Genomic DNA, 26,184 nt, shown 5'->3' with positions numbered 1-26,184 from the left:
TGGGTATTTAGATTTGTCAAAACTCAAACTGCACAAGTAAGCTCTGTGAATTTCACTTAGTAAATGAAGTCTTAATGAAAATATCAATAGATATAGGTATATACATAAAAACACATCTGCCCCAAAATAGTGGTGGCAGCAGAATTGTATTTTTTCCTATGATTATTTACATTTTTAAGATTTTCTTTAATAAATAAGCACCATTTATTTAAAACAAACAAATCAGGCCCTCAAGGAAGGCCTCACTTAAAGATAACACTTAAAGAAAGACCTGAAGGGAGTAAAGGAGCCCGATGTGTGGTGCATGGGAACAGCCTTTCAGGAAGAAGAAACTGGCCTGTGAAAACTCTAAGGTTTCCAGAAGTGATGGAGGGGACTCACATTTCACCAGGTTCCCTGCCCAAGGTGGTTAGTATGGGGAGTGGCAGGACTGGTCAGAGGTCTCTAGCCACACTGGAGAGAGAGGAGAAGCACATGGAACAAGGGAAAGCAGCAAAACTAGAGAGAGCTGTCAAAGCTCAGTATCTTTTGACCCAAACCCAGCACTATCTCTAGTCAGTCTGAATGTGAGGTGTGGGGCAAAGAGGCTGCAAATGACTGAGAAGGTTTGGAGCCAGGTGATTAGAACAGAATTGGTTCACTGAGACAGAGAAGACTCTGGGATATGATGGGTTTTGTGGAGAGAGGAAAGCAGGTCTGTTGGACATACTAAATTTGAGTGAAATTGAAGGTATAAACGCAGTAATTATCACTAAGTAGAAGGTATTTAAAGAACAGAAGAATCAAAGAACAAGTGTCAGGAGTCAGTACTTACTTGGTATGAACTAGAAATGAAGTAAGCTGTGAAACTATTCTTAGAAACCTAGGGTGACTTCAAAACTAAAATCAAGAAAGCCTTCTCTATTCTTTGCATTGATGGACCCAGTGAAGTTAACACTGATTCTGTGAGATAAAATGGACACTTTGATAGATCATAATCTGGTCATGGAAATGACAGAGAAATAATTGTACCATTCACCATTATTTTAGTTCTATATTTTTATAATCTATCCTATGGGTCAAGTTTCTCAATTTTGGGACATTTGGTAATAAAAGTGTACGGACATATTCAGAATACTTCTTCTCAAACATCACTAGATTATCTACTAAGGAACAACTCTATCTGAGTCCTCCAATGAGACCCATCAGTCACCAGATGACACTCAATGCCAGTGAGGTAATGATGTACTACATGGTTGTCTGATCTTCAGATGTCACTTCAGAGGCTGATGATAAACTACAGGTCTGACAACTCACTTTCCATTTTAAGATATTTCTCGAACTTTTTCTTGTTGTGACAGGCAACCAAATTGATTAAACCTAGTCATGGGGTTTGACACTACATCCAGCAGACTTCTATTTGTTGATTGCTATTGATTTTCTTTGATACTTCATTTAAAAATCAATAGTTGGAAAGAAAAATAGGCTTGGTTTACACATATTTAAACATACTACTGCATGCTGAAGGAGGCACAAGTTTGGCAGGGTTCTGGCATCCAATTATAAGAAGAGCTCTTAACAGGTGAAAGCAAGGGCTTTAGATCGATATGCAGTTTCTGTCCCAATCAAAGAAAGTGGCTATAAATTAGGCTCATCAGTGTTATTTCCAAGGCTTTCTGAAAGCAAACAACTTTAACCTTTATTTTGTCTTTCTTGGATTTACATTAAAGGGTATCTCATGAATGCTGTTTTGCTTGGTTCTTAAAAATATTTAGGTACCTGGAGTTCATCCGAGCTTTTATCCTTTTGGCCTTTTTTTTATTTTTTTGCCGCTCTTCTCCATCTTTCACAGGCTCCGAGGGAGCTGAACTTTCAACCACAATGTCAACAATATATTTCTTCAAGGAAAGATGCTCCTACAAGATCAATCAATAAAATAGTAACAATGATGAATTTAAATAATATACAATTCCTACAGACCAATAAATGTAAAGATTTATATAGATAAAACTAAAAGTAATTGCTATGAAATACTGGTTTCCACGGTCACTTGGGAAAACTTTGAAGAATTTGTTTTATTTGAGAGTTCACTGCCTCATCATACCTTCATTGAACATCGACAGTATTAAAAGCTAAAAATACATGGACTGGACATAATCCCTGTCCACAAGTGTACTGTAAAAGGAAAGGTAGATATATTTGTCTTTTCTCCTGTTATTTATGAACACTTATGTTCCTGTCTGGGGCCAAGTCTTCCTCATATACACAGGATCCCAATCCTTCTTCCTTTATGGGGTTATTTCTCCTATTCTTGGCACCATTAATTTTCCCCTTACACTTAAATCACTTAAATTCTTTCTACTTAAATTATTTCAAAAGAATCCCCTTCCAGCTACTACCCCTTTTTAATGAGATACATTGAAAGTTTATCCTCTTTGTTTTTATTTCTTTAATCCTCATTCTCTCTTGAACCCATTTCAGCCAGCTTTTACCTTAAAATTTTTAGCAAGGTACAAATTGTCTTTGTCAAGGCCACCAACACCAACAGCAAACTCTTAGTTCTCATCTTCTTGTTGTAGTCTCAGCCCTAAATATCACTCCTTCCTCGCAGAGACCCTTTCTTCACTTGGCTCCTAGTTATTACACTGTCCTAATTCACTACCCCTTCTAAGTCCTCTTTGTTGGCTCTTTTCTTCTTGACTTCAAATATTGGTTTTTGCCAGAGCTATTATCAGAGCTTTCCTTTTCTCTCTTCAAACTCATCCCTCAAATGCAGTGGCCTAAAACATTATTTACCAATGAACAATGCTCAAATTTTATCCCTACTCCTGAACTTTCTCCTAAACTCCAATTATTTACATAAAAATATCTTCTCAAAAATCTCCTCTTAAGTAGAGAATTTCCATGACTAGCATTTCCAAAATAAAATGTCCCCTACAAAACTCTTATGCTCCCTATATACATACAGTTGCCTAGGGTGTTTCCTATTTCAATAAATGTAAAACCTTACATAAATGCATACATCTAATACATCAGCAGTCATATCCATTCTCTTTTCAAGTACAACCCGAACATCAACCTCCAAATCAACCACACTTGTCTTGTCACTAACACCTAATCTAAGTCACTAGTGACTCACTCTCACCTCCACCACTTTCATCATCTTTTAATCAACCTCTCCCTTTCTAATTTGACTTCCAGGTCTTTTCTCTATAAAAGCAGCCAGTTAGTATTTAAAAATATAAATCAAATCACATCATTCTACTAATCAAAACTTGCTTTCTCATCACACTTAGGGTAAAATCCAAATACTCTACCATGGCTTACAAAGTTCTGCATCATTGACCTCTCTGACCTCATATAACCCTCTCCTTTTTTTCATCATCCACCAGTGGTCTTCTTCGTCCTCCTCACATCCCTCAGAAACATTATTACCTCAGGACACTTAGTTGTTCTCTTAGCCAAGAATATTCTTCTCTTAGAAATTTGCATGGCCTCAGCTAAAACGACCATTCAATCTCTAAAAAATACCCTCTATTATTTGCTTTCTCCTTACTTTGTCTTTTTCTTCACAGGACTTGCCTACATCATACATTCATTATAGCCTTCTTTACTAAAATATAAGTTTCTCAAGAGCATTGACTTTCTTTCCTTCATGGATGTTGTTGTGTCTAGGACTATGCCTGGCATATGGCAAGCACTCAACAAAAATGTGTTAAGTGAATGAATAAAAAAGAGGGTAATGTAACAGAAGTGCCAATAAGGGCTTAGACAACATATACTAAAGGCTTCATATAAAATCATTCATTTAGTCCTTAGAACACACTTACAAGGCATGTATTTTTACTATATCCAGTTTAATTATGAGAAAACTGAGATACAATCAAACTTGTCCAAAGTTAGGTCAAAATCATGACTGAGTGATTTTGCAAACAGACAGCCCAAATTTAAATCTAGACAGTATGATTAGAGTCCACACACATGAGTGCTACCTTAGAGGCAGAGGTGCAACTGAGTCTGTGTTGTACAACTATGTTTACTTTTCAAATCATCAGCCTACCAAAAGAGTTCTCCTAAACCAAAAATCTCATAGCCAAAAGAAAAAATATTCTCTTACATAGAGAAAGGATGATTTTTCTTTGATAAACTAGGTCTATTATATATTACCTTTATATTTTGTAACTAATCAAAAACAATGATGTAAGTGATAAGTATACTCATCTATACATAAATCAACTTTAAAAAAATAACCCGATTCTTTCTTTTCTTTTTTTTATCATAACGAGCCTTTATTAAGAAGAAAGGACAATCTGCTGGGCTGCCTCTCAACAAAGCAGTGCAGCAGCGTGGCAGGGGCTGGAGCACCTTTATAGCAGTTAGGGGTAGGGGGTTGGGTGACATGATGGTGAGGGATTAGAGGGTTTGTGAGGCATGCCACCAAGGAATTGGAGGAACTTGTGACATCACTAGTTGCCAGGGAGGAAGCAAGTATCAGGTTACTCTTTTGGCGGGAAGGGGGCCATGTTGTGAAGAAGGTTGTCTTTTGGCAGGAGAAGCCATTTTGAGGGCTAGGTTTAGGTGGGAAACACTGTTATCATGGGAAGAAGAAAACCAGTTTGGACTAGAAGGACGGCATCTTGGGGCTGGGTCTTAGGTAGGAATGCAGTTGACTGTGGGAAGAAGAAGGGAACCTTGTGGCAGGAAATGGGGCATTATGGGAAGGAGAAGTCACCCATTAAATGTAGCAGCCATTTTAAGGAGAGGGAAATCTATCATTCCAGGCTTTTGTTTTATGGTTGCTGGGCGAAGGTCTCTTCTTCTGGATCTGTTTCAAGCTGACAGAGGGGAGAAGATTGAGGCTAAACCTGGATCTGACGGCAGATGGAAGTGTTGTCTCATTGTCGCAGTGGTTAGTATCCCACCATAACGAGCCCCGTGACCATCTGGTTGGTCAATTCCCTCATATGTTCCTGAGACACCGACAGTTACCCTGGGCTTGCTGGAAGTGATGGCCATGGGGGCTGTGGGCAACCCTGGGCACTGTCAATCCTCCATCGCCAGGCCGACGAGCTCTGACAGGGATGTCTCTGTACCTGCTGCTTGGGTTTGAGGAGGGGATCTGGTTCTTTCTTGGCAAGGGAAGGGGAAGAGAAAAGGAAGGGGCCCATTTCCCATAAGATACATGATATAATGCAAGTTGTATGTGGACTCACCATCCACATTATCATTTATGGAACACTTATTATGCGGTTAGCAAAGGGCTGGAAAAATTACACACATTATTTCTTGTAATCTTCATAACCTTATAAGACAAGTGGTAGTATGTTTACATTTTACAGATGCTTAACAAATACAGAGAAAAACCTCAAAGAGGTTTGGTATTATGCTCATGATCACAACAAACCTGAAAGTCAAAACAACAACTGGCTGACTTTACAAGATCAAATTTTTTCACTATTCTACATTCCTTCCCCCTAAACTGTTCACATAGGCTAGTCTCTGACATGTAATTTCTACTACTACACTAAGGAAAAAGAGTATTCTAAATGACATCTTTGACTTTATGAAAGGTCCAATTATACTATTTTAGCTATGTATAAATATAATTTACATGTCTAATAGAAACCATTAAGGATCCTAATATACAGTGGCAGGCACTATACTTTGATTCTATCTACAATTATCCAGAATCACACTTTTAAAATAGACAATTCATTTATGCATGCATTCACACAAACACACACATGGACACAGACAAACACACTAGGTTCTTACATTAGTTTTTAAAAAATCTTAAAAATAACAGTAACAACTTTTCTTAATACAAAACCATTTCATATTATAGAAAATATGGATAAATAAAATTAAGGTAAAACCTCCTACAATTCTAACACCTAAAAATAACAAGTAATATTTTGGAGTACATCATTCTAAAGTACATCATTCTTTGCATATGTATATATTTTTATAAAAAGAGAATGTAACATTTATAACACTTTGGACTCATTTTTTCATATAATGCTCTAAATGTATATACTGACCATAAATTAATATTTTACAATATAAGCTTGCAGCTATAAGGTATTCCATTTTGTGGATACACTAATTTTACTAACATGTTATTATTAGACATATGAACAATTTTAAATTTTTCAATACAATAATAATATAACAAATATTCATAGAGTTAATATTTAAACACAAAGCCAACTATTCCATTATGATTAAATCACCAAAGTTAAATTCTTAGGTCACAAACTACACATATTTTATGGCTTCTGGAAAATATTCCCAAATTCAACAACAAAAAAGGGAATTAATTTATGTCCTCACAAGCAGTTTGCCAATTCCTACTGTTTCTGTTTTGTTTTTAATTCTGCCAATTTGTTAGCTGAAAAACTGGTATTTATATGTTTGACCATTTGCTTATATTTTGTCTTCCTGTGACTTAGAATGAGTCTTTTGTTCAGCTTTCTAGAAACATATTTCAAGTTTTATGTATTTGCTTCTAATGGCTTATTTTTTTTTTTGCTTTTTGTAAGAGCAAGATCACCTTTTGATGATAAAAGAGATGCACTGTTGAGTGTGACACAGGATAATCAACAGCTATTTTTCTATTAAAACCGTGAAGGAACTAAAAAGGAAGAAGATTTTGACATGGCTCCTGAAGATACAAAGTATGTAAAAAGGTTTTACAACCTTGATCGAGTAGTTTACTAAAATCCTTATAAAAGAGAATTCTGAGAACAGTGGTAGCAGAGTTTTAGATCCTGAATTCCTACATAAAAACAGGAAGATTAGTTTATAGGAAAGGAAAATCCACGGAAACATTTGCTAAAACTAGGTGATGAGGATTCCCAAACAGAATAGGTTTCTGCAGGAGAAACCAGAGGGAGACAACAAGGTGAACAGATGAAAGTTTGAAAAGGAAAAGTTGCAGTAGAGAACCAAACAGGTCCAGTAGAAAAGCATCTAAAGCGAAAGGGGTCTGGGATGCAAAGGCAAGAGAGGTACCAGTGGGTGCCTGCACTGGGGTCTGTGTGGGGGAAAGGCAGTCTCTTGGCATGGACTCTCCACATCAAACCACAGGCCTCCTCCTGGACAGGCCTTATAGGAAATACTGATGAGCAAACAGGGCATGATAGAGACAAAGGGAAAATGTATAGATGAAAGCAGAATAGAAAATAGATCAGGAAATTTCAGGAAAAAGCCATGACACTTTCCACAAAATGAATACAACAGGAATCTCTAGAGGTTAGAATGGCTAACCCAAAATATCTCCTCCTAAAAGTTTTATAAAACTAGCCAGGTATGGTTGCACATGCTTGTTACCCCAATACTTAGAGGCTGAGGCAGGAAGAAATTCAAGGTCACCCTAGGATATACAGTGAATTCAAGGGCAGCCTGAACTACACAGCAAGACCCTGTCACTAAAACCAAAGGAAAAATAGTTTTTACAAAACTAATTCAATGTAAAAATAAGTAACAGAAAAGTAACACAGCCAAATGCCAAAGTTATTAAGAAAAACCTTACAAACAATGAAAATGAGACGAGATTAATATATCTTGCAAACAGGCCCTTACCCTGTTACTCATTAAAAACATGATTTGTGTTTTCTTCTGAGGTAGTGAGGGAGTTATAAATGCCATTTTTGCTAAAACAAACCAAAAAAAACCAAACAAAAAACAAAAAAAACCTCTTCACTTGACCCTACACATGCCCAATAGGTTGCTAAAAGCAGAAAAAAGCTTGACCTTCATTTTGCCCTTTGTCACCTTAAAACTTTGGTTGGATCCCTGCTCAGCTCTGCATCTAGGCATATTATTCATTGAGGGAGTGTCTAAAGTTGGCAACACAAGGTTGATTAACCCTAAATGTACATAACCTATCTCATCTACCTCCAAGATTGAAGATAAGAGATTTACAGGAACATTCAGCATTCAGTGCCCAGAAGTCTCCAGTGGTTGTTTTAAACCTACAGTAACCTGGATTCCTGAAGAGACACCACAAAACTGAGGCTGGCCCCAGCAGAAATAATCATCTCATGGAGACTGCATTGCCCCCTTGCGCAACCAGAACAGAAGAATGAACCCCTGGACCTGACTTGCCTGGCTTGACTCATGGGGCTGGGCTCCTTCTTGTGCATAGGCCAATCAGAGCCTCATTATCAGAGCTATGCCCATGTGCTCCTCAAGCTGCAGCCCCTTCCTGCTGTCTCATAAATCTGCCTGTGTTCACACTGACAGGTCCTGGAAGGTTCTTCTGTGAGGAGAGCCCATGATCCTGCACCACAGGGCAAGCTGAAGCCCCATCTCCTCCTGAATGCTTTCTGTGAGGAGTTATCAAACCTACTTCATGGAGTGAGCTGAGGTCCCCATCTCCTCTTTGGGGGTCTCCTTCTACCCTGTCTGGTGACAAAAACACCAAAAAGTATGTACAGACCCGAATGTAAGTGTGATAGTTAACTGACTGTGTCAACTTGAGTAAGAAACGCCCAAATTGGATCAGCATAGTTGTGAGTGTGGAAGACCAGCTCTGAATGGTATAAAATGGAAATGAAGAAGAAAGGTTTTCTTCTGCAGAGCTCCAATCTTCACCTTGGACTCCACCTTCTGGCTTTCAGCTCAGATTGTTCAGCCTCCAGCACAGACTTTTTGAGCCTTCCCATGCAGAACCTTCATCCTCCTGAAAAGGACTCACAGGGGACGCTGCATTGAGCTCCAGGCCTTCAACTGGATCCTTTGGATCTCCAGTAAACAGCCTTTTGCACTCTTCCACATCTGACTCTGTAGGCAGCCATTGTAAGCCAATCTTGTAAATTTATATATATATATATGTATATACATATATTATATATTAAATACATATTTATATTTTATATATATTGCATTAAATCTGTTTTTCTAGTAAGCACTGACTGATATAGTAAGCTAAAGTACATAAGAGAAATTGTAATAAGGCAGGAGGGAACAATACAAATTATAATAATAAAAACTCAAAAATTAGGTCATAAAACTCCAAGGTTGAAAACAAAAAAAATCCACTTAAGAAATGAAAATGAAATAGACACATAAGAGTGAATAAACACAAATGCCTCAAATAAATAAATTATGAAAGAGAAACAAATTTTAAAAAAGAAAAATGATTTATGACTAAATGGAAACACTAGAGAGATAAAGATGTAACATACAGATAATAAATAATAGAATAATAAAATCCTTGAAAAATAAGACCGGAGCAAGAGAACAGATCAAATGTTAAAAATTTTAATTTAAGAAAACTTTCGTTAAAAGAACATAATCAAAGATTAAAAGAGTAAACCACATTGAAAACACTAACCCACAATGGCTAATACGAAGACACAGTCTATTAAAATTTCTATTTTTTTAAAGAGAAAGAAAAAAATTCTTTGGGCATTTAGAGGAAAAAAGCAAGTGATTTACAAGGAGAAATTAGATTATCTAGATCTTTTTGAAAGCCACATTTTAAGCTGGAAGAAAATGAAGTTATGCATTTAGTATGTGCAAAGAGACATGTAAGCTAAGGAGTATATACCTAAGTACAATTAATTTTCAAGTACAAAGAGCACAAATGAACTAATATCAACATTTAGAAAAAACACTTCAGAAGGAATGCAAGTTTGAGCCAAATCTAGGCCACTTTGCAAGACTCTATCTCAAAATAAAAAAAAATAAAAGGGTGGGGATGTAGCTCAGTGCAAAGGCCCTGGGCTTAAGCCCCAGCACCACATTAATAAATAAATAACCTCAGCAACTTATTCTCATAAGCCTTCCCAAAGAATCCTAAAGAAAATGCCACAGAAAACCAAAATGAGTAACAGACATGAATTCAAGGACGAATGGTGAACACTACACATACACTGACACAAGACTGAATTAGGCACAAAAAGCTAAGTAGTAGCTATAGTAAATGATGGCTATATCTTAGACTTTTCATAGAATTACTATTAAAAATATTAGAAAGAACATAAAAAATTTAAACTGCTTTCTGTAGTCACATTGGTTGACAATATTAGTAATGTTATTGAAAGACTGTTATGTATGTATGAGATAAAGTAAAGGTTATTGGGAGTATTTTAAATCTATCATCTGCTGTGTCCTTGAAAACTTGGGTGTTTGGTACGGAAGAAAACAGACACAGGATGCAATACAGAACACATTAAACAAAACTAAAGTCCTAAATTTGAACTGGAAGAATTTATAAGGCAATTAATTTTAAACAGACAATAAATCTACATGTATACATATAAATATCTATGTATGTGTATATATATGCATATGTATATAAGAATGTGTGTAAATACATGAATACAAATCACATACATTTTATTTATTAATTCTATTCACGATTACCAACAGGTAGGGATGAGCATCCCTGATGATGCTGAAATATCATTTCTTACTAAGTACCCAGGGCCTCTTACCAAAATGGTTGCTCCTAAGTCTAAACATTGTGCTATATCAGATAACAAGGAAACTATCAAATATGATTCTGAACTTGAGAACAACCTTTTGGATGCTCCCACCAAGTAAAAGCACAATATGAACAAAAAGGAAAACTTTTTGGTTTTCTGAAATAAGTAGCAACATATCTGTATTGATCCAATCACCTTATTTGCCTGGTTCTCTTATACTGAGGTTATAGAAGAGGGCCAAAGTTAACTGCCAACTGCAAAATGATGTATAACTCGAAACCAAAAGAGCCACATTCTGCTTTCTGGAGCTACCTGAATAGAGAGGTTCCAATGCCTTTCCCCTCATCCCCAGCAAACGTCTGTTATGACAGGAAGCACACCAGCAGCTTCATCCACAAATTAGGTTAGGAAGTTCCTCTTGCTGATCTAGATCCAGAACCCAGCTCTTTAGATATGAATGCCCCAGCTTATGTTCTATGTAGTCACATTTCCTAACTTTCTAGTACGTCTACTTTAGTAAGCAACCCACTAGTCTCAGAGCCCAGTCTACTTGGCATTTAATAAATGTTCAGTGAAAGAACAAAAATAGGGGCCAGAGATTTAGCTCAGTGGATCCGGTGCCTGCCTCGAAAGCGCAAGGTCTGGAGTTCAATCCCCGGTACCAAAAAAGAACAAAAATAAAAATAATTTTACTTCTGCAAAATTACCATAAGGAAATGAGAGATAAAAAAGGATTTCTTCACTAAAAAATTCACTACAATGAGATGCATAATAAAATATCAGCAGCAGAGAAGTAATTTTAAAAATTATGGCAGGTTCATTAAGATGATACTATAAAAATTTGATTAATTTTTAAATGTTCATTGTAAAATGTTGAATAAAAGTTTAGGATTTAAATATGTTATGCAGTTTCTATTTGTGTAAATGTGTGAGGTTAGAATAAAAAAATGGATATAAATCAAAGACTTGTTACATGTAGAGAAAATGGTACTGGGATAGAGGACAGAATTAGTTTCTCTCCTGACACGTGTACAGAAATGATTATACCAGAAGCTCACAAACTTGAAGGTAGAAGATAGATTACTTAGTATTTATTGTTCACACCATTGTCATCTGTAATTTAATATTAGAATATGTTTTTCTTTTAAATTCCAGTGACTTTAGAATGCACATATTTTTCCAACTTTTCTAATATTTGATTAAACAATCTTATGCTGTATTATTAGTATTCTGTATACTGTAGTATTAGAATTCCATGCAGTTAACCCTTATATGTGTACCAATACTATCAGAAGAAAGGGTAAAACCTTCCTTATAAATATATTTCGGGAAACCTGCTTTCAATTGGACTGTGTCAGTGAGGATTACTGGGATACATTTTGTGTTTTTTGTATTTTAATCATCTAAGTAATCAACTATTAGCAAATCCCATTTGGCTAGGAATAGCATTGTAAAGAATAAATAATATAGTAGATTTCTAGAAATTCCTTCATATTTATGAACTTTTAAAAAGCAACAGTAGCCTTTTGTTTTTCATAAGCGCATTCTCATCCCCATATTAATTAAAGTATTTAAAATTATAAAATGGAAAAATACGCATTACAAAATATTTTCTTGAAAATACTATTTAATATTTAAATAGATAGTAGCTAGTTCTTTTTGGTTGTTTGGCCTAAGTGGGAATTGAGTTTGGAAGCTGGTACTCCCAGGTGTTACTATGTAGGTTTTATTTTGAAAGTTCTTTACCACCTGAGTGGGTGACTCAGCCAGATGCTACAGTTCTCCAGAGTTAAGACATAATTGAATTAGTCTTAGAACTCATTGAATGTAGACTCTTTGAACTCATTCAATTTAAAATAGAAAATTTGAAAGACTTACGAACTATCCAGGAGAGTTTTTCAATTGGCCAGTTATTTCTAGATGGATGCATGCTTTTTGCTGATCTCTGCTTTAATATATTTCCTAATCGTTTTAATTTGAGAAGATACTGTACATCTCAACTAAGGTCTTTTCTTTCTGGGCCAGAATTTCATGCTGTATAATCCTTTGTATACTTCTGGCTACTCTGTGTTCCTATTACAAGAGCCTAGATTTATAATAGAGAACTTGTGGTGTTGTAACTGAAGTTCACCCTGTCCACACCAGCCAGGTGGCTTCACACTGGGTAGTAGTCAAAGACAGAAAATTGGATAGATTTTATTTCCACAATAGCTAAACTTTCCAACCATAATTTTACAAACTACACTACACTGCTAAAGCTAATTGGACACAAATGTCCTCAAAGAGTACTTTATTTTATTTAAAGCATCTGTTTAATTCAATCTTTAATGATTTTACAAAGAAGAGCATGTGTGTAATTTTAATAGAGCCTGACCTGAACTTATGTTTTTAGCTTTAGTATTTAACATTTTATAATAAATAAACTTTTTAAAAAACCAACCAAACAAACAAAAAGAATATAAAGGGCAGAAAACTAGATCAAGATGTTAACAGGCAGCTGGGGCTGATGGTATACTGTAATCCCAGAATTCTGGGAAGTTGAGGCAGGAGGATCACTAGTTCCAGCCTAGCGTGGGCAACTTAGCAAAATTTAAAAAAATTTTTTTTTAAATGGCTAGTGATGTAGCTCAGTACAAAGGCCTTGTGTTCAATTCCTAATACCAAAAAACAAAACAAAACAAAACAAAAAAACCCCAGTTAACCAGCATTATTTAAACTTTATCAAATTAATGCTATTAAAGAAATACAAGGAAAAGCAAGCTCTATAGTCAATTTACATAGGGTTATAATTGTAGGATTATTTGTTCTACAGAAGAATGAGTACCACTAAGGAAAATATGCTCATCTTTTGTACCTACTCACAATTCTATTACGACACAGGCACAAAATAAAACAAAGATATACTCCTTAAGACACAGTAACTATGATTTAATTACTCATTTTCAAGATGCAAATCAATCAGGATCAAAAATCTTCACGAAAGTCCTGGGGATCTCCTTCCTTCATAATAACTTTTAAAAATACAATTTCTAGCTTCACAGAGTCCTGTTGAATGCAAGTTCTACTCTCCTATTAACAAAAGAAGACATGGATCTTAGCCACATGTTATACTGCTGACTGTAAATAATGACTAATAGCAGACATTTTCTTTTAGATGCAGAAAAGCAGGTTGAGGAGAAACAGCAATGAACTCTGAATGAAGAAATCCACATTAAGACAAAGTCTGCAACTCGTAACTGAGTGACTTTTCTGGGTCTCAGTCTTCTAATTAGTAAAACAAAGAGATTAGAGAGCTTGGCATGGTGGCATCTACCTAATCCCAGGTACTCAAGGGCTGATGTAGAAACACTGAAAGTTCAAGGCCAGCCTAAGAAATTTTGTGAGAGCCTATTTGAAGGTGAAAAGGGCTGAGGATGTAGCATAGCACTCCCTGGGCTAAATACCCAGTGTTGGGAGGAAATAGGGAGAAAAGAAGGAAGAAAAAAGAAAAGAAAAAAAAAGAGATTGAGAATAAATACTAAAGCCCCCTTTTTAATATTCTAAATGTCAGCAAGCACAAAAGCTACTTAATGATGGCTATGGAGTTACACATAAGAACTATAGCTTTTAAGTCACAACTGTGAATTCTTATTCAAAAAACATTGCTATACTATGAAACACTGATAATGTATAAAACGAAACTAATACCTATGTAGACATGATCTCATCAAAGTTTATATATACCCTTCTTATTCTTTTAATTACCTTTTATGGCATACCCAACCAAACCTCTGGCCTTTCTAATATAATTTACTATATTAAATGAAATAATTCATTCTGTGGTTTATGATCTTGATATTCTATCAGAATCTTCCTAAAGGCTCTTGTATTTCCCTATTTTTAAAAAGAGACATTAAAAAATTAAGCTACAGGGCCAGGGATTTAGCTCAGTGGTTTTGCCACCTGCTGGGCAAGCACAAGGACCCGAGTTCAATCCCTGGTACCAAAAAAAAAAAAAAAAATTAAGCTACAGAAAGTTTCACAATCTTTGGGAAACAACGCAAAAGTTTTAAAACTAGGATAAGCAGGAAAATTAAAATGATACAGGATTTTATTAAATTGTCATTTTTACAGACCTCTTAAAGTTTGTCTCATGATAAAAACATTTCATAAAATATGGCACATGGAAGCAAGTAATCTGCTTCTCATTATTTCAAAATATAATAATATACTTGTAGAACTGAGAATCTTCAAGGATGTTATTCTTCTCAGATCAAAAGGATTGAAATGCCTGTTCAGGAAAAGGGATCAAATATTATTACAATTCTACAAATGTATTTTTATTTGAAAATTTAAAATGTTTAATAGAAATCGAATGTCATACATCAGAAGCTCATTCCTCTGGAGCCAAAAGCTTATTCGCAAGACCAGAGTAGATGTTGTTACAAATTTATTCAAATAAGAAAATAATACAAACATTTTACATATTTTATGTAGAAAAACAACTTTTTTCTCTCATCTTCATCCTGTATCTTCTGAATCAACTATGCAATCCAAAATTCAATATCAGTTTATTCAAAAATATAAGTTTTTCTTAAATCCTTCAAAATATCTTCAGTTATTGTACTCTTTTTCAAGTTGCTGAGCACATCATTAAATAATATAAACAGAAGGCACTTTCAAGCTCTCCTCCCTGTCCTCTAAAAGAATAGGGACAGGCTGGAGGCTGAGGGGCTGGGATGTGTATTTGTTTCTCTGGATGATGATGATAAGATGAGGAAGTATGCAGCAAGGAAGACACAAGAGCAGAAAAGCCCATGGAGGTGTCTGGGAAGGAAAATCATGGGATAAAGAAAATTCAGAGGAAAAAAAGGAAAAAGGAAAACTCGATTTAAAACACAGACTTTTTAGACAGCACTTTACCATATATTCTGGGGGAATTATACTATTTTTTTGGTACCAGGGATCGAACTTGGGACCTTGCACTTTCAAGGCAGGTGCTGGAACCACTGAGCTAAATCCCCAGCCCTTTACCATATATTCTGAATAGTGCCCTCATAAATACAGCATATTGAAAAGAGCTTACAGTTCTAGCTCAATTTACGAACACTTAATTCAATACCTACTGTGTATCAAGGGCTTAGATTAACTGCTTAAGTAAAGAAGAACAATTTTCTGGACATCAGAGTTTTACTCAGAATAAAACCAAGTGAATCTGTAGTGTTCTTTTGATCTATATCACTCCTCCAGAAACTATTATAGGAGATTATCCTTTAGCAAAAGTTTGGAAACTCTTCACAGAGGATTTGTAAAACTGATTTTCCCCCAATGGCATTAGCTATATTACATACTCCTTAGATATGATTCAAACATTTTTTAAGAATGAAAGCAACATAGAGAAAAACTGATTAATTCGTATTAGAATGAACATGTCTGGATATTTGAAAAACTGAAATTTATCTGAGGTGGGCTCACAGGACATTTACTAGTGCTTCTCCAGTGGTGGCAGATTATACAGGCAACTCTTCAAGAAATGCTACAAAACATAAAAACTTTGAATGTTTCATTACATTTAAATTGTTTAAAATGTTGTCAAACAGTAAATTTGAGAAAATCTGAAATACAATGCCTTTTATCAAATGATGCCCTATGTCACAGTAAGATTTTGAAAAATTAAATGTACATGGCAAAGAAAACTTTTAAAACCAGACAGGCCATTTTAATTATACAAAAGATTCAACTCTGTTAAGATCCCTTCTACAGATATAAGATACACTTATGTTTTTATCAGTTACAATCTATGTATTACATTGTTTAAAGTGACAGATGAGATAAATGAAGCTAATGAAATACTGCAAAACAGACACTACATGAAAGAGAAAGAGCCATCTTCTGATAAGGAGGATAGTCCACCATCTGTCCCCCTGCCACTCCATGACAATTACAAATACTCCATCAGTTTTCTTATAAGCGGAGATGATGAATGAGGCAAAGCCTTCTTCTACAGATTCTCATGCTCTTTTCTGATCCAATCTGAGGTTTAACAGATTACTCAATGAAAAGCCCAGAGTTCAACAGCTTATTAATTTATCATGCTGTGAAGAGCTCAATACTGCAACTAGGAATGGTTCAACTGTATTGAACAGCTCTAGAAATTAAAGGGTTTTTTTCTCAGAATACTCAGATTTCAAATACAGTAACTTGGATTATTATCAGGTTCATCCTTACAAATAATTTCAAGAACCAAGCAACAATAATGCTATATATCACAAATATCACCCTTTAATCCAAGCTCTGAGAGTGGGTAATGGTCAGAGGCAGCTCTCCTCAGCATTGAGTGCCTTCGCTGGCACTGGGTACCAGGCATGTGAGGGATCAGCTGTGTTACATCATACCCAGGGCACTCAAGCCTCTGTGTTACACTGAAAAGAATATAGGAAAATGTACATACATGGACACGAGGAAAGGCAGGGGCATTTACTATATTCATGTTAGGCAAGGTAGACTACAGAGGAAAGAATATCACCAGGTATAACAAAGATCATTTCATAATACTAAAAGAGTCAATAAACCAAGAGGACATAATAATCTTTGGCATTTATATACCTAACAATGAGGTTTAAAACTACATGAAACAAAGGCTGATAAAACTGACAACAGAAATAGAGACAATTAAGATCAAAGAGTTAAAAACTTCCTCAAAAAATGATACGATGAGACAAAAACAGCAATGATATGTGTTAAAGCAACTCTTGAGGGGATGGATGTGTTCACTATCTTGATCATGGTGATGGTCTCAAGGGTATGTGCATGTGCCAAAACTTACTAAATTAGATAACTAAAGGTAAGAACAACTTAAAGAATGACAGTTATACATATATTACTTCAAAGCTCTTTAAAAACAACCTATTTCCAAGAAAAAGATGTTCTTAAATCTTTAAATGAAAGAAGCTGCCCAATTTTCAAATTTCTTATAGTAAGATATATTGCAATGAAAATAACATTGCATGACATACTACAATACTGTATTTGTGTGAAAAAATTCTCAATTAAAAAACAGGGATACAGGGCCAGGGATTTAGCTCAGTGGTTCCACTGCCTGCCTTGCAAGCACAAGGTCCCAAGTTCGATCCCCAGAAAAAAAAGGAAAAAAGAATACAAAAGACTAGTATAATAGAACAAAATCCAACTACAAGCTATAAGAATAAACTTATAACTATAATATAAAAAAAAGGATAACAAATGAAAGTATTATGACTAAAAGGGGATATACCTACAAAAGGAAATTGAAAAAAATTTATCAGTAGTTAATTAAAATGATTTGAAAACCAAAACAACTTTCTGGAAAACTCTCACCATAAGAGAAACAGATTTGAAGCCAAATCAAAAAAGAGAAAGAAGGCCAGGGACTTAGGTCAGTGGTTCTGGTGCCTGCCTCGAAAGTGCAAGGTCCCGAGTTTGATCTCCAGTACCAAAAAAAAAAAAAAAGACAAAGTCACTAAATATTGACCAAAAGAACAATAAACCAAGAAGATATAATTATTATAAATTGAAAATACACAATTGAACACTGGAGTACCTATTTTATATAACAAGCACTACCAGGCAAAAAGGGAGAGATAGGCCCCAATATAGTAATAGTGAATGACTTCAATATTCTATTCTCCTCAATAGATCATCTAGACAAATAAATCAACCAAGAAACATTAGAGTTGTATTATACTATACATCAAATGAACCTAGAAGACATCTACACATTCTATCCAACAGCTGCAGAATACATTCTTTTTGTCAGTACATGGAACTTTTTCCAATATAGGTCATATAGTTATATATAGATCAAGTCTTGGCAAAATCAAACACTTTCATGCATCTTATTAGAAACAGTAGAATGAAACTAAATCAAGAGCAAAAGAAACTGCAGAAAATATACAAACACATGGAGACTGAACAACATTTTGGAGTAAGTTGTGGGTCATTGAAGAAATAAGGGAGAAATTTAAAAATTCATTGAATCAAGTGAAAACAGAAACACAACACATCACAACTTGTGGGAGACAGTGAAACCAGTACTAAGAGGGAAGTTTATAAACATGGGTGCCTATATTAAAACAGAGGGATCTTAAATAAATAACCTAATGATGCATCTAAAGTTTCTTGAAAATATGAACTAAAGGGCTGGGGATTTAGCTCAGTGGTTTCGCCGCCTGCTGTGCAAGTGCAAGGACCTGAGTTTGATCCCCAGTACCAAAAGAAAATATGAACTAAATCTATAATCAGTAGAAGGAAATGATAAACATCAAGCAGAAATAAATGAAATAGTTTTAAAAAACAATATAAAAGATGAATAAACCTAAAAGCTAGTTCTTTGAAAAGATAAATAAAATTGACAAAAAGATAAAAGAAGCTAAGCTGACCAAAAGATAGAGAAGACCCAAATAAAATCAGTCAAGAAGGAGAATATTGCAACAGATACAGTTGAAATTCACAGGAACATTAGGGAGTATTTTGAAAAACTATATGCCAATAAATTGGAAAATCTGGAAGAAGTGGACAAAGTTCTAGAAATATAGTACCTATTAAAACTGAAGCAAGAGGATATTAAAAACCCAAAAAGATCCGTAACAAGGAAGGAGATTGAAGCAGTAATAAAAAGCCTCCCAATACGAACTTAAACAGATCAAAATAAACAATGAGACTGAACCAGTAATAAAAAATCTTCCAACAAAGCAGCCCAGGACTGGATAAAGTCACTGCTGAATTTTATCAGACCTTTAAAAAAGAACTGATACCAATGCACCTCAAACTATACCATAAATTAGAAAAGGCCAGAACCCTTCCAAAGTCATTCTACAAAACTAACAGTACTATGCTACCAGTACCTGATAAAAACACCACAAAGAGAATACTACAAACCAATATCCCTGATGAACCTAGATGTAAAAATCCTCAATAAACTACTACCAAAGCAAATTCAACATCACATTAAAAGATTAAACTCCATGATCAAGTTGGTTTCACTGCAGGGATGCAAGGGTAATTCAACATACTTAAATTAATAACCATAATACAGCACATAAATAGAATGAAGGATAAAACTCACATGATCATCAATAGATGAAGAAAAAAGCTTTGATAAAATTTAACATCCCTGCATGATACTCTGAATAAATAAGATGTAGACAGATCATGATTCACCATATAAAAACAATATATGACAAACCCACAGCCTACATCATACTGAATAGGGAAAATCTGAAAGCATTTCCTCTAAGATGAGGAACAAGATGAGGTTGTCCACTTATCCCACTCTTATTCAATATGCCGTGGACCCTTGTTATGAACAGACTTACATATAAACAACTTAGGTTATGATCAGAATTTTAGTTTTATGACCAAAGTCTTAAATTATGATATGAATGCCAGTTGCTTGTGCTTCCAGATGGTCTCAGATACAGATTTAACCTTTAAAGAGTTTTGGAAGAAACATTACAACATCCTTTTCCTGTGTGAGGTTGAGAAATCTTAGGCCAATGTCTCTCTAAGGACACTGAGATCTGCCTGTGTACAGGAGAGGGACGTTGAAAGCTGTGTAGAGGAGCCTGAGCCTTCAGTTGACCAACATGAGTTACAACCAAGGCGCAGGAATGAATTGAATTGGTACGTCAAGGATCCACTGTAGTACTGGAATCAGTACAGCAACAAAACAAAAGAAGGAAATGAAAGGGATACAAACAAGAAAGGAGGAAGTCAAATTACTCCTGTTTGCAAATAATGTGATTTTATACCTAGAAAACACAGGAGTCCACCAAAGTCTTTCAGAACTGATAAATTCAGCAAAGTAGCAGGATACAAAAATCAATACATAAAAATTGGTAGCTTTCCTATACACCAATAATGAACTCATTGATAAAGAAATCAGAAGAGCAATTGTATTCACAATAGCCTCAAATATATACATATACACATACACATACGCACCTATACTTGTGATAATCACTATCCTATATATATATAAAATCACATTTTATACCTTGATTATATACACATTTTCAATTATACTTCAATAAAAATGTGCTTATAAGCAGTGAAAGTAGAAAGGTCATGTTGAAGAATGACAATTATGTCTAAGTAAACTAGTACTTCAAAATTGTGATTATTTATTTTGCCTTTTTTACACATGGTCTTTCCCCACAAAGCCTAGTTGGAGAGCTGATTGGGATATGTTCTAAAATAAATGCAAGAAAAAAGTGCTCCATAATAATCAACTTCAGATAATACAAAATAATAAATATGTGCAGCAAGATTTATAGATGAAGGCTTACAAGCCAAACCATTATCCTGAGATTTGATAAATTCATCTTTTTCTTCAGCACACATATAATCAACCCTTTAAGATTCAACTTCTCATTGTTCTGGAGACTAGGAAGTCTGAGATCAGGGTGCAGCAGGCTGGGTTCTGGTTGGTGCTCTTCCTGGCTTCCTCACACAAGCCTTCTCACAGGGAACAGAGGGTTTGAGTGGGCTCTAGGGCACAAATCTGGTCAAAAGAGATCCACCTTCACAATCTAATTACCTCCCAATGTCCTGACCTCCAAATACTCCTGTCAGGTTGGAGAGTAGCAATCTAACAGATGAGTTTTGGGAGGATGAAAACATTCAGTCCATAGGACATATAAAGCATTTTTATTTATTTAAAATTAATTTTATTGGTACATTTTAGGTATACAATATAATGACATTCATCATTGGAAATGTGCAGCTTTACATAATCTCTCGGTTCTTATTTTTCCCCTTTCCCCTGCCCTCCCTTCAACCCTTCCATCCCTTCCTACTTACAAAGACTTTGTTTCCATTTTTTCATTTTCTCGTATTAATTCCATTCCCTTCTTTCCTTTCCCCTGGCCCTCCCACTTCCCCTTCCCCTTTGCCCTCTTTCTTCCTATTTCACATTATCTATTATACCTTTTAGTCCTTATTTACAATTTGTTTCTCATACTAGAGAAACTATTTATTTCACTTAAGAATATCGCCTCAATGTGCATCCATTTAGCTATAAATGTCTCTAATTTCTCATTTTTTATGGCTGAGTAGTACTCCATTTTATTTTAAAAACCCCACATTTTCTTTATCCAGTCTCCAGTTGATGGACAATTGGGCTGCTTCCAAGTTTTAGCTATTACAAATTGTGCTTCTATGAACATGGGAGCACATATATCACTGTGGTATGACTCTTTTATTCAAAAGGGGCTGGATACTTACTAAAGAAACTATTTCAATTATAGATCAAGCCAAGGTATAAAACAAACTAGTTGTCTATTTAAATTTTTTCCTCAAATCAATGTAGACGACTAAATCAGCCATGGATACTGAGCTACATATTCTCTGCACATACAGTAATATGTAGTTACAATGTCAGTGAGCTCACCCTCCAGCAATTAAAAAGTTAGGACAAATATATAAATTAATAATCAGCTATATATATGTATTATATATTATATAAATTATATATAAAATTTCCCATACTATTAAAGAGAAAATGAAGGCAATGGAAACTATACTCTAAAAGAAAGAACAAGATGTTTCAAAATCACTTCTCAAATTGATATAAACTTACTAACCCTATTGAGGCATTAGAGGAAAAAAAACCCTTAAAGACAATTCTAAATGACATCGAGTTTGTTCATTTGACTTAATTTCCTGTTAAAAGACAAACAAGGTATTTCTTGGTGTGATTATAAAAAAGAATACATACTTCTGCTCCTACAAATACAGGTAAGAAAGGTAAGGCAATTAATGAGTCTATAAGGAATTATCTGTTACTTCCCAGACTGTCACCAATTCTGGACAACATCTTGCCACACATTTCCACCTCAATACCAGGCACACCCTGACCAAAAAGATCAGCTTATATTTCATAAAACACAGTGATATCTTTATATTTTTGCTAATTTAAAATTTCTTTTTTCTCTATCATCATCTAATTAGCTTACTATTCCAAAGGAGAAATACTAATTTGGTATTTTCAAAACTGCATTTGGTTGTAAGTATCCAATACATTATAGTTAATGATCTTTCATGAAGATCCTGTCATGAGCTTCTCAAAAATCAAATGAAATTGTTTTTCAATATTTAAGTACATAGTGTAACAAAAAGAGTTAATTAATATACTTTTAAAGCAAGTAAGTATCACAAATACAGAGATACACAGATTCAAAATTGAAAAAAAAACCTCAACATAACTTCATACTTCACATAGGTTAGGTTTAAGTGTACTTCTTGTAACTTAACTCCAAAAATACTAACAGCTTCTTTAGATAGTGTGAAAACTGTGCCACAAGGAAATCAAGCATCGTAACTAATTTTATTGTTTCTGAAGCAATTAATGCAAAAATTTTAATTTTACAATGTATTTATTCCTAGCACTCATTTTTCACCATTCAAATTAGATACTTTTATGATTTGAATTGTAACATGATTAAAAGAGGAAAAATCAAACACATAACAGCTCTTTCTGTGAAATCTCAAGAAATACTAGAAAAATTTCATAGTTAAATCATAATGAAAATACAAAACAATAAAGCTTTCTTACTCGGTAGCTACCTATTATATTTAACAGGCTTAAAATAAAATGTGTCAAAGATCAAGAGTAAGTTATCTGAGATGTCAAGTGCACAGGGTCAAAGGCACAATTTTATTAGGTCAGAGGTGATATAAATAAAATCTTGTATGTCAAAGAAGAAAGGTCACAGACAAGGTGCATATAATATAAAGACATCACAGATGACAAGTAATAACTTTAAGTAGAACATACATGTTTACTACAGATATCTTCACTGATTAAAATGAAACTTGCATGTGAGCAATATAAAATAGCCTTTCTATATCACATAACTCATATAGTATATTGCACATTTTTTCAGGAAGAAGGTAGCACCCAGAATAACTACATGATTGAACTAAGAACTTTATGAAAATTTAATTCCTTTGAACTCAAACAGTATACAAAATGAATGTATCAGTCAAATCTCAAGCCACGATGACTAAATATCAAATCACTATAAGTACAAAAATGAGATGTTATTGCACATTCTTTCAAAATCCATAAATTTAATATTGTTTCCTTCTTACCTTTTCTCACTAAAATAAAAATACATAAAACTTATTTTTCAGTTTATATAATTGCATACTCCAGACATTTTTAATTTTTTTCTAAACTATATATTTAGCTTTTAGATTAAGGGATCCTAATTACAAATAGATTTTATAAATGAAAGTTTCCTTTTGATGGGAACTACCTTATAATTAATTAAGGCAGTAATCTTCACAAATTTTTCCACTTATAAAAATTGATTTTTAAGGTATTTTCAAACTAAAGCATGCAGATGACTCTAGTTCTAAACAACAACTTCAAACAGAAAACAGGGATATAAAGAAATATTTAAGTAAAAAAAAAATCCATACCAATCTCTTAAAATACTCAATTTGAATAAAAGATGAAAATTGAAGTAATTTAAATACATAATTAATTCCACGAGTTTCATTTTATTTATATTAAAAGTATTTACAAAAAGAGAAATTTAAGGCCAATTCCAATGATACCTTCAAGCCAATGCATGTAACCTTTCAGTACAATTCAACTCATTAATCTTAACTGTGAGTTAAGTGTTATGTCAAACATCAATATACAGGAATTAAACACTACAGAGTTTTAAATCCAGCCAGAACTAACTGGCTTGCACAGGACTAACTTTCCAATAAAGTTGTACAAAACACACAAAGCAATTATTTGAAGGTGCAGCAGCAGCCAGCATAGCCAGTACTTGGGAGAGTGTGATCCCTAAGAAGAGGGGCACATGAAGTGAGCTCCACATTTATCCCAGAATTTTCCATAAGGGGTGATGCTGATTTTTGGCAGGGGAGAACAACGGAAACTTAAAGTTAGGCTTCAGGAGCTGAGGACATAGAACTGGGAGTTTAAAGCTGTCAACTGGTTGGCACTTGAGGGAAAACTCCTCCAAGGAAGAACTCACAGAGAGGTCAGCCCAAATAATGGTGTGCAATTTCCCTTCAAGTATGGGTCATATCCAGAAATCCAAGAGAAAATGGCAGCTTAATTCCTTTTGTCTAGATAATATTTATTAAACCAATCACATAATTTCAGCTTCCCAGAGCCAACCTTTACCACCTGACTCTTCCCCCTATCATCTAAAAAGGCCAGATTCTGTTACAAGACCTTCTTACACCTTCCTACTGAGAAGTTCCACAACTTCCCACCATGTTTGCCCTTATTTTATAGAGTCAATGGGCTGAGGATTTAGCTCAGTGGTTCCACCACCTGCCTCGCAAGCATGAGGTCCTGAGTTCGATCCCCGATACAAAAAAAAAAGTCAATAACCCCAATTTTATTCGACTACAGATAGTCCTGCCTGGAGAGTACCAACAAAAACCTAAGAAAAACAATTAACTACAGCTGCACATAAACAATAGAGGTGTCTTACAGACTTAAGTATGAGTGAAGGAAGTCAGACACAAACAAGTACATTCCTATGATGGCATTTTTATGAAGGTCAAGAACAGGCAGGACTGACTGACTGACTGATGGTGCTAAAAGTCAGAGTAGTTACCTTTTGAGGAACATGACTGGGATGGGGCATAGAATCTAAGGAGCAAGAAATTATATCTTGATCTGGGTGGTGTTATATCAGTGTATGTATATGTAAAAATACAGCTATGTATTTGAGATTTGTGTACTTTACTAATGTATGGCATACTTAAAGAAAAAAATTAACCAGATACATGCACCTACACACAGGAACTGCCATAACATAATGCATACTCATCTCTCCTGGGTATCCTAAGAGATATTTGAGAAGCGTGAAATCCCATTCTTGAGTTAACTGTAAAATTTCTCTATTATTAACAAAACAAATTCATAGATTACTGAGCTATACTATCCAAGTTTAAGTAACAGCTGAAAGAAAAATATTTACAAACGTATTTATACAAATCTAAATTCCACATTAACAATAATCATAGGTGAAGAAATAATGCATTTCCAAAAATCATTGAGTAGTTTATGGGTTCAAAATTATCCACTTATATGAAATATATATCATTAACTGTTTTCTAGCACATTTGGTATATAACTGAGTAATTCCTGTATTGCATTATTAAAATATCAAAATATTAACTTTTCCTTACACAAAATTATGTAAATAACAGCATTATATTTTTATTTCTAAAATTATTAAATTAGTATGTGTGCTAAAATGATATATTTGCATATTGCATTGCAGTAATTATTAAGCACTATATAAAATCTTAAATAATCACAAAAATACATGTAGATAGCAATTCTTTATAACAGAAATGTACACATAATAAACTGTAAATGTGCAGGAGTAAAGCTTACCACTTCTTCATCTGAAAGCTCACGCCCTTGGATGCTGCTATTCTCTCTCACTGATTGCTGATGTTTTTTCCCCTTAATATGGCTAAAAAGATATACCTCTGAAGAGATCTAAAAGTATAAAATCAAAGCAGTGAAATCAACACATTAAGTCTAATTTTAAATATTACACATTTAATCCAGCACACACCATATACAAGTTAAGATCACTCTACCATTTACATATTAGGTCTAAAAATATTTCCCTTAGCATGTAATTCTGAGAATCCTTTACAAGATTCATGATCAAAAGGAGAATGCCATCTCCTCTAAGTTTTGAGGTTCAAGTCTCAGCACTGAAAATGTTGCCTTTCTTGTTTTGGTTCCAACACCCAAAAA

General features: G+C 34.5%; 1 protein-coding gene across 9 annotated transcripts in view; it reads right to left on the bottom strand.

Moving 5' to 3' along the window:
• Positions 1 to 26,184, bottom strand: part of Scaper (S-phase cyclin A associated protein in the ER) — a 375,238-nt gene that overhangs the window by 229,534 nt on the left and 119,520 nt on the right. For all 9 annotated transcript variants that reach the window (XM_004872072.3, XM_087210281.1, XM_087210282.1 and 6 more), the window contains 2 exons: positions 25,810 to 25,917; positions 1,759 to 1,895 (listed from right to left, as the gene is read on the bottom strand). In XM_004872072.3, coding sequence (XP_004872129.1) covers positions 1,759 to 1,895; positions 25,810 to 25,917 — 245 coding nt within the window. The remainder of the gene's footprint in view (positions 1 to 1,758; positions 1,896 to 25,809; positions 25,918 to 26,184) is intronic.

This window comes from Heterocephalus glaber, unplaced genomic scaffold (assembly GCF_053883595.1).
Source record: "Heterocephalus glaber isolate CG9 unplaced genomic scaffold, H.glaber_assembly_v1.0 deba00001140, whole genome shotgun sequence".
In the NCBI taxonomy this organism is placed as follows: Eukaryota; Metazoa; Chordata; class Mammalia; order Rodentia; family Bathyergidae; genus Heterocephalus; species Heterocephalus glaber.
Note: the sequence above shows the minus strand (reverse complement) of the source record. Positions and strands in the feature narration are given on the sequence as shown.